A 10,591-nucleotide genomic window follows, 5' to 3' on the forward strand; every position below is an offset into this window, starting at 1 on the left:
ACTGAAGAGCTTACTCATGAATACATATGGATGTATATATCAAACCGAATTTCAGTATAGTTGTTCTGAGGGAACCTAAGAGGCAATGTTCACAGGAAGCTTTGTGACACTGACAAATTACATTTGCTTCTGTGATACTTGAGTAAAAAATACTGATCGATGAAGTACTTAAGGAGCTAGCCATGTGTTACGTACTGACCTTAAATTGTATTACTTACCTTTGAACATAAGATATTGTGTGCTGTTTGAGGTGAAGTTGGGGATTGGAAGAACTGGAAAACAGTTGCCCGGAACGAAACATTTGACGACCTCATTGAGCGCCGATTTGAAGAAATGGGCATTGTATTCAGGGATGAATAACGGTTATATGGTGATCATGGGGTTGTTGGACACTAAATACCTCATATTATCCAGGATATGTCTATGAATATTCATCTCTATGCTGTATGTTCATGTCAAACCACAAATTTTAACCTCTGACCATTTCAAATTATTTTGCTGACACTGAAATGGAGGTTATGTTGTGAAGAATCAATCCATGTTGTCACAGGATGGATGAGTGAGTGAGTTGTATTAGTTTTGTGTCATCAACAGTTATTCATGTAATACACCCTTTACCATGTCAAAACAAAACTAAGGGAAATATAGGTAACTGTATATTTACAATGTATTTACCGGTATTTGAGTTTGAAACTGCATATATTAAAAAGCTATGTCCTTGAAGCTAATATTATGTGTAAATGTTCGTAACACATGAGCAAAGCATAAAACAATCTATTAATGTATTATGTCTGTAAATATGGATTAAACCCCCTGTTAAACTCAAAAAGGTAAAACCATTCAAATCCGTTACGATATTCTTGAAACATGATTCTTGAAACATGATTTTCGTATCAATATCTATAACGTGATTATATATATACATATATATATGGCCATACTACTGAATAAACAATTGATTGATTGATTAAACTGACAAAGTTGAACAAATATTTTATGACGTTACATGTTATTGAAAACTAAAAATATCACAGACCAGTTACCATGTTCCACAATCTTACACCTGCCAAGGGTCACACTGATAATGTGCATAGGACAAAATCTGGGACGAGTATCTGTGAAGCTAATAGAAGCAAGGTACATTACGTTTATATATAATGTATGTTTATATCACACCATCCTGGTTGAGTTGTTGAGTTGAGTTTTGCGTGACATCGGCATTACTCCAGCCATATAGTGACGAAAACAAGTTTGCATTAATAGACATTTTAAGTACATACTCGGAATGAGTTTTATTTCAAAAACATATATTAATTACATTGTCATTTAAAAGCAGAAAAAGTCATAGCACCAAATTTAAAGGTAGGCAATTTGTTAGTCACATTTCACAGTCACAATTTATGATACAGATCAACTTCCCTCAGGTAGTTCACTATCAGATGGATCGCTCACGCGGGAGAACAGATCTTTCAGATTTGTTGCATCATAATGTGAGTCCCTTGCAGACGATATGTCCACGCATTTAAGCAGGATATGCTTCCTGGGGTCACGTTGATAACGAGCATAGGACAAAATCTGGGACGAATATCTGTGAAGCTAATAGAAACAAGGTGCATTGCGTTTACCTGTATTGCCAAATCACGCGCGGACCACATATACGTTCGTGGCATACTATCAACTGGCTGTCGATACTTCGGTCAAAGTAAATGACATTAACTCAAGGTCACAATATGAAGGTTATTGTAAGATTTGTCAGTAAATGGAATAGGTATATAATACGGACGACAGTCACAAATCATTCGGTGGTTATCTGGTAACTTCATTCATGTTTGTTATTTTACTATCTTCTACTTTGATAAATCTTTACCATTTGTTTCTGTGTTAACTTTAATCTATTGTACATATCTTTAGACCCTTGGCACTACCTTCACGTGTATGTGGAACGTGACATCCTTTCACATATTTCTGTTTAGCATTATTTATTTAATACTGAATAACACTTCCCGGTTTTGTGACTTATAAATTGTATAGAGTGTGTCGGGTACCCAAACTACTAGTATTACATTACGTTGTGGAAACTCTGCTGTTTTGTGACTGTATGGATACCCACTGTATTGAACTATTGTATTACGTTGTGATAAATGCGTAACGAATCTACATGTGATGTTTATGTACTTTGAATGCTGATTGCGTTGTGAACATGTTTTAAAAATTATTTATTGACTGATTATGTAATATAAGATCCTGTGACTGCTGAGTAATAAACTCCCCGTTTATTGACTCGTGTTGTGTTGGGTGGGGGTTGGTATTGTCAACCTCTTGCCTAGCGAGCAGATTCACCAATACTCGCGTTTTAATAAGTGTACAAATCAAACTATACGGAACCATAAAAGAAACGTCTTACCAATAGAATTTCTTAAAACACAAAATTTACATCACACAAACAAACAACAAAACAATCAAAAGGAAGTATTGAGTTCAAACTTGGCAATTATGGTTAACACATTTTCGGGAATCACATTTAGAGTTCACACAAACAAAATCACCAAAAATAATACCATTAGGATACCGTATGTAGCCTCCATGGGCATCGATGAAAGCGTTGCATCTTCTGTACATGGAGTGAATTAGCCAGTTGATGAAGACTACAGGCATTTGGGTCCATACTCTGCGAAATGCCAGATTGATTCCAACCGCAGTTGTCAGCATTGGCTGGAGGTCATTCGGTCTCCTTTGAATCTCGTCCCAAAGGTGTTTTGTTGGACTTAAATCCGGACAGAGTGCAGGCCACTGTAGGGTTTGGATGTGATGTTGTCTTTGGAAGCCCAATGTTGCTCTGGCAGTGTGGTCACGAGCGTTTTCTTGCGGGAAGATGTGATTTCTGTGACGTCCAAAATGTGTTACAACATGGGGTCTTATGACTTGGTCAGTATAGCGAGCATCTGTCACTTCATTTCCTCACCCTGGACCGAGATTCTGGAACACCACGGGGCCAACTCTCTAGTTCTCTAGACCGATTGCACCCAACAACATGATGATTGGAGCACCAAACGAGTCTCCTTCAACAATACACTCATTGGAAAACAGTTCCCCACGTTTTCGCCATACTCTCACTCTGCCATCGGCTGTCGAAACACAATATCGGGTTTCATCAGAAAAAAAGCACAGTTCTCCATAATCGATAACGCCAATTTTGATGCCGGTTTTGGCGGCGACAAGCGGTGAGGACAGGAACACGATATGGTCAGGAACACGACATGACAGCAGAGCTTTTTTCAGCGCAAACGTCGACGCGCTGTATCGGCACTAATGGGTCTGTTGTGACTCCCGAATGGTCTGGCGTGCTGTTTCCGTCGCTCTGGGGAAGCAAACTTGCAGATGGTTGCGCACAGTCTGTCGGTCTTGATGCTGTGATGTTGCTGGAGATCGCCCAGTGCGTGGACGGTCTTGGATGCTGTTAGAAGCTAGATACCGCTCCTGCAGTCGGTAGATTTTCTTAACATGATTGACTATCCACCGAGCAGTCTGGCCAACTTGCAATGGCCCCAAGCGTAAGGCTTGGTTCCTCTGATCTCTCGTGGCAAAAATTATTTCAGGCGAGTTTGGGTCTCGCTTTTGTTGGTAGGATTGTCACGATATGCACGTGTATTTTCATTTTCACAAATGTGTTACGGAACCTTTTACCATGTCTTCCCTTTTAGGTGCGTTTGGTCGATATGGTTTTTCATCAGAAAATACACTGATGTTGGTAATAACTGTCAGTTTGAAATGAAAAACATGTGAACAAAATGGTACAGTCATAACAGAAACACCACCTTGCAAGAACTATTTTATTTTATTTTACGGTTCAGTATATAATAAACATGCCTTAAGGACTCACCGTTACAATAATGACGCTACCAGATGTTCGCAGATCCATCGTAGAAACACATGCAAGGTACTTGTGAGCAGCAGCAATGGAAGACTAGGTTCGCCAGCATTAAAGGTAATGTCAATGCGTGGATACGGTTGACTGGGGAAATTAGCTCATAATTAAGATAAAAAGTGCGTTGACGAAGACGAAGGCATAGGTGAGTTCAAAGTTCTTTAGTTGGTTACACAAGACCTGGCAAACAAGTATACAAGAATGAGGTGAGCGGAGTTCCTGCGCAACCCCAGGGTGCTGCCTTCGAGCTGCATCATCCAGCTCGCGGTCGTCCCTACAGACAGTCGGAATACCGGACTCCTTGACAATACAGATGCGAGCATATATATACAGTTTTGACAACAATGGACAGGCGACGACTCAACAATGAACATATAGAGACACAATAGCACTTCCTTGACCAGTTGATGTGATGGCAGACACGGTCAAGGGGGATGACCAATTAAGGCAATAAAAGTCATATACAATATTTAATAGCAGTGACAGAGTGGTACAGGGTGGCTGACAAGAGAATGTACACTGCGGTAGTGATAAGGATTAAGAATGTAGATTAAATAATTACAACTCTCATATTTCTTGATATATAGTTTTTGGACTTTTTAAATATTTGGACGATGGCTGTCCTGAATTAACAAAAATACAATAATATTCTGCCGAAAAGCAGACAGAACAAGAACCCAAAATGGAGGACTCCCAACAGCTGATTAGCAGTCGGTGGGTGGGTGAGTTACATTTTACACTACTGATAGCAATATTCCAGCAATCTGTTTCACTCAATGTACACATGTTGGGAATCGCACCCGGGTTTTCATCGTGCCGTGCAAACGTTTTACAGTGACATGCATGGTTCCCCTGTTTATGTTCATAAGTAGTATTTCCCAAATAAGGAATTATGAGCATGTGTTCGGAAACCGTTATCAAATATTGATCACAGGAATTGGAGAAAAGATGAACAAATATATACATACAAAGACAAGTCTACTGTCTCCCTGAAAATAACATTGGAACATACGGACAAGTAAAACAGGGAATTGAATAATTCGGTAATGTTCCCTATATCTCTAATACAAAGGATGATTGAAACATCTGCAGAGGCCTCTTTTGCAACACTGATTTAAGTGCTGTGACGCTGTGTAAAATCTGGATAGAATTGATCATGCTCGATTGTGCCTCAGCTATGTGCTGCTGACACCAGAGGCTTGAGATGCTGGAATATTGCTCCACATAAAGTAGAAGTTGACTATTGAAAATTGACGAAAACAAAACAAAGTTCGATAACTCTCCATACTTCTGCGAATAATATACCTCTTATGCACAGGTGATAACTACTTAACTACAATGCTGAAACATATTCAGTTCGAGTGCAATTTTAATTTCAAATACAAACACGTTGAATATTCCAGTGCATTAGGGATTAATGAAAACACAATGTTTCGGTGCCATTTTACCACTAAGAATTTTGATCAGCAGCAAGGTCGTATGTGGACATTTTACGTGGGCTGCTGACACATTGGAAATATTCCACTGGAGCGTCCGTTTTGTGTCGGATTGTCTTAACTGATGCTTTAAGCAATTAAAAAATCCTGGCGTAACAATTGATCACATTCACCACTCATGCAACCCACCTACTCCTATGGGTATGCCATAGAGAAGCCAGGAAACATATTCAGTGTGAACTGGCTTTCCACAAACCACCGTCATAGGTTTTTGGGGTGCCCGAGGAACGCACGTCTGCACACCGAATATACTGCACTTGTCTGAATAACGTACTTATTTTTTCTAGATCCATGACTTGCATAATCAGCCTTGATAAGAGCGTGTCAAGTTGACTGAAATAGCTGTGAGACACCCTCCTGTGGGTCTAGCATAAACATCCTCGCGTAGTAGTTCTTGCCCTGCTCCTCTAGAATCAACACTTACACAGTCGACAGGAACAGTGTTGCTTATTAACAGGGAACAGGAACTTTGGTTTGGACGATTCCTTCGTCGGGTAGTAGCAAAGTCACTGAAGAAAGTCAGTTACAAATCAAACATACTGATCAATATGGAAGGTCAGCGGTAAGTATTTGTTCCACTTATCTTTCTGCGTCAATGCAATCTGTTTTTCCATATTAAACATATTGTCTCAGAATAACTCGAATTGGTCATGAATGTAGGTGTTTGTGTAACTAATCAAAGGAGGTACTAGTTAATTTGAACTTGTTAAATTCAGGAGAAGACAGCTGGCAAGGTATGCATTCCTTCAAATTACAACAACTTGGCTTTCACTCTTGTGCCGATGTTATCTATCTAAATACAACTGGCACTCACTTAACGTACAGAACTACATCCCCTGCAAGGGCTAGGAACCACATGTCAAAACTCTGGTTCGACATTATATTAATCCTTGGTTTGTGGGCAAGATAGTCATTTTTTTGTAAATAGCACCAAGCAGGCTCCTCACACAAATGAATACAAACCGTTATAACTTTCAAAGCAGCGTTAAATCAAACCCAACCACTGATTCTTCATAGAACTCCCGAGATTCTGGACTACCGGAATGAGAATGGTCATGGATGGTCCTTCTACAAAAATGACGGCGTCCTCCGGAAGATTGACACTACCCCTGAAGACGACATGGAAATGATGCGAAAAGTTCAGAAATTTGAATTTAGGGACGATGATGTGGTGATAGTGGCATATGCAAAATGTGGTAAGATCTTGACAGATTTACAAGATTTGCTCAATTAATTATTTTTGGTAAAATGAATGCAATATTGATAAAAAGAGTGAATGAACGTTGTTGAAATCTACAGCAATATTGTATAGGTTCAAAGAGGCGTAAAACCCAATTCGGTACTCACACTATGCTGTCTATTCCGATCTCTTTAGGTACTCACTGGTTGTGGGAAATCGTCACCATGCTCAGGGCAGGTCACTCTGAGTACAACAAAAAGACAAAGAGGGTGGCCATGTTGGGGCCGGGGAAGTTGGAGGAGGTTGATGAACTCCCCTCCCCGAGAGTTCTAAACTCACATCTACATTTCCGTCATCTGCCAAAGAAGATGGTGGAGAAGAGGATAAAAACAATCTTCATCATGCGAAATCCCAAAGATGTCGGCGTATCTTATTATTTCATGTTAAACGGAGTAAAGAACACCAAGTTTAGTTTTGACGGGACGTTTACAGAATATCTGGATCTGTTCTTAGAAGGAAAAGGTGAGTGATATGTACGTGTTTTGGGTTTAGAAGGAGTGATATGTACGTGTGTTTGGGCTTAGAAGGAGTGATATGTACGTGTGTTTGGGTTTAGAAGGAATGATATGTACGTGTGTTTGGGCTTAGAAGGAGTGATATGTACGTGTGTTTGGGCTTAGAAGGAGTGATATGTACGTGTGTTTGGGTTTAGAAGAAGTGATATGTACGTGTTTTGGGTTTAGAAGGAGTGATATGTACGTGTGTTTGGGTTTAGAAGGAGTGATATGTACGTGTGTTTGGGTTTAGAAGAAATGATATGTACGTGTGTTTGGGTTTAGAAGGAATGATATGTACGTGTGTTTGGGCTTAGAAGGAGTGATATGTACGTGTGTTTGGGCTTAGAAGGAGTGATATGTACGTGTTTTGGGTTTAGAAGGAGTGATATGTACGTGTGTTTGGGTTTAGAAGGAGTGATATGTACGTGTGTTTGGGTTTAGAAGGAGTGATATGTACGTGTGTTTCGGCTTAGAAGGAGTGATATGTACGTGTTTTGGGTTTAGAAAGAGTGATATGTACGTGTGTATGGGTTAAGAAGGAGTGATATGTACGTGTTTTGGGTTTAGAAGGAGTGATATATGCGTGTGTTTGGGTTTAGAAGGAATGATATGTACGTGTGTTTGGGTTCAGAAGGAGTGATATGTACGTGTGTTTGTGTTTAGAAGGAGTGATATGTACGTGTGTATGGGTTAAGAAGGAGTGAAATGTACGTGTGTATGGGTTTAGAAGGAGTGATATGTACGTGTGTTTGGGTTTAGAAGGAGTGATATGTACGTGTGTTTGGGTTTAGAAGGAGTGATATGTACGTGTGTTTGGGTTTAGAAGGAGTGATATGTTCGTGTCTTTGGGTTAAGAAGGAGTGATATGTACGTGTGTTCGGGTTTAGAAGGAGTGATAGGTACGTGTGTTTGGGTTTAGAAGCTCTCGCGTCCTGCGCTGTCTGAATGTGTCTGACATGCTGCTAACTGAATGGTTGTTCAAAGATTTAACTAACGTGCTGCTTGTGATGGTAATTTGGTACTGAAGAGCTTTTAACAGATGTAAATTAATACTGGCTCACATGTTGCTAACTGAAATTTAGACGAAAACTGTCCAAAAAGCTGCTAACTGAATGTACGCTTAAACTTTCCAACATGTTGCTAAATGAATGTAGGTGAAACTGTCTAACATGCTGCCAACTGAATTTTTAATTTAGAAATCACCTTTAAAATTGAATGTAGGTTTGGGATGTTCTCAGCTAGCTCAAAACTGAAATTCAAGGGGATTAAGGGGATTCGTTTCGAATGTGAGTTTAACCATTCTGATAAACTGCTGCCTAAATGTTGGTCATGCTGCACTCGGGCTGTAACAATGATTTCGGTTTGATTTGATTATTACTTCCATTGTTTCAGTTCCCGGTGGATCTTATGCTGACTACGTGAAGGATTGGCTGCAAGTGAAACAGGATCACCCTGATTTGCCTGTCTTGACATTGTTTTATGAAAACTTGAAAAGGGTTGGTAAATTTGGTATGTTATAGGCTTACATGACAAGTGTCGGTAAGACTTAATGGTCATCTCCATCTCAACACATGGGCTCACCAGGTTCATTGTGAGCCAACGTCCAACATGGACGTATACTATACATCTGATGGTAATTCAGACATGGGGCCGATGGAAGGTTATGCAAAGGGAGAGGGGGGATCTGATTTGGGGCAACTTCACCAGAACGGGCACTGCCCAGCGGTATTTGGTAAAGGTCAATAACCCAAATTGTGTTGATTTTAGGATCCTGTCAATAACATCAAAACGGTTGCCGACTTCATTGGATTGTCTGTCAGTGATGAACTATGTCAGCAAATAGCAGAAGCGTGCAGCTTTAAGAAGATGAGACAGGCAGACGCAGAGCTGAAGGAGCAGGTATTTAATGTGTCCGACTTCTGGAAGAAAGGTCAACAAGTAGTCTTTAGGAAAGGTGAGTGTACATATGTATTTCACTATGTGACTATTCACGCGTGTAATGAATGAATGTTTAAAGCACTTTCTCTCTAAAGTGTTTTATTGCTAGTTGGAGAACACACATCTGTTAGAGTGGGTCAAAGTATTTCAGTCCTTTATAGTTTTGAGAACTCATTTCAAAGACACTGTGTTAAAAATTAACCTTTCTTGATATGGCAGGACATATTTGTTTTAAATATGCACAGTGGAAATTTATTGGCTTATATGACGCAAGGACGTGGTTTCAAGTGTGGCGTGAAGTAAAGTTTCGTCCATGTCCTGTAAGGCCGAGGAAGACCATTGAACGAGATCATCAAGTAATATTTCTTCTGGTAATCATGTCCAGTGTACTTGAATACTCAGAGATATATACTTTTGCATGAGTATCTGATCTTTGGTTATTGCCTGTACGCTTGCCTTACTTAAGCTCTTATGGATTATGTGATGTAACTGTTTCAGGTGAAATTGGGGACTGGAAAAACTGGATAACAGTCTCTGAAAACGAGAGATTTGATGATGTCATTGAGAGAGCATTTGAAGGCACAGGAATTGTTTTCAAGTATGATTAGACAACGGACTATAGGGTTGTCTCCGTAAATGGTGTCGTAGAATATAAACATAAAATATCGTGATTATTAGAACATATATCTGGCCATTGATCTGAGACAGAATTTATCCAGTGAATTTGACACTGAAATCGGAGTAAAGTCAAGGATTGAACCAATGTTATTAGAAGATGGACGTGGCTGAGTGAGCATTTTCGCCATCATGAACAATCTCTAAGTTGTGGCATTGTATAAATACATTCTCAAAGGTACTGGGCAAATGTCTCCCAGGTCATATAGCCCGCCCCTTTTGCATAAATACTTACATATATTTTCAAATAAATACACTAAATAGCAATGTTACAAAGAGAAATATGCTTACATGTAGATTTACAGTGTATTTAGCACTGTTAGGAACGACAATGCATGTATTCAGGAACTTTACTGACTTCAAGCGTGTCTTATTTTTCCTCTGTTCATCACATGTGGAATGAAACATACAAAATAATTGGATTAACACGTCTGTTAATATGGTTAGAAAAGAGGCAGTTAACTCGAACGTGTGGTCACACTCGCTGATTTGGTTGACACATGTCACCGTTTTCCAATTCATGCTGTTGATCACTGTATTGTCTGGCACAGATTGGATTATTTACAGATAGCTGGAATATTGCTGTGTTCGTCAACAAACAACAAACAAATAATATGGTCATTTCGCGACACCTCTTGACAGTATTTCAGTTAGATCCCTTAATGGCCTACTCCCATTTGTGAGACAGTGGAGTAGGTAACTACCACAGAAAACAGACCATACTCCCCTATATGATAGAATGGGTTAACCCTAGCTATGTAGGGATTAGCTATGTAACTGAATCTGGTGCAGGTGAAATTTTAAGAGATAAATTAATCGC

General features: G+C 39.6%; 1 protein-coding gene across 1 annotated transcript; it reads left to right on the forward strand.

The window, feature by feature from the left end:
- Positions 1 to 5,760: 5,760 nt before the first annotated feature.
- LOC124253113 (sulfotransferase 1B1-like) lies at positions 5,761 to 10,591 on the forward strand. Its single transcript, XM_046686828.1, has 6 exons — positions 5,761 to 5,983; positions 6,439 to 6,617; positions 6,797 to 7,123; positions 8,551 to 8,654; positions 8,926 to 9,112; positions 9,595 to 10,591. Exons 1-6 carry the CDS (start codon positions 5,970 to 5,972, stop codon positions 9,702 to 9,704), a joined length of 921 nt encoding a protein of 306 aa, XP_046542784.1. The 5' UTR covers positions 5,761 to 5,969; the 3' UTR covers positions 9,705 to 10,591.

This window comes from Haliotis rubra, unplaced genomic scaffold (genome assembly GCF_003918875.1).
Source record: "Haliotis rubra isolate DU_JTF1 unplaced genomic scaffold, ASM391887v1 Scf532, whole genome shotgun sequence".
Taxonomy (NCBI): domain Eukaryota; kingdom Metazoa; phylum Mollusca; class Gastropoda; order Lepetellida; family Haliotidae; genus Haliotis; species Haliotis rubra.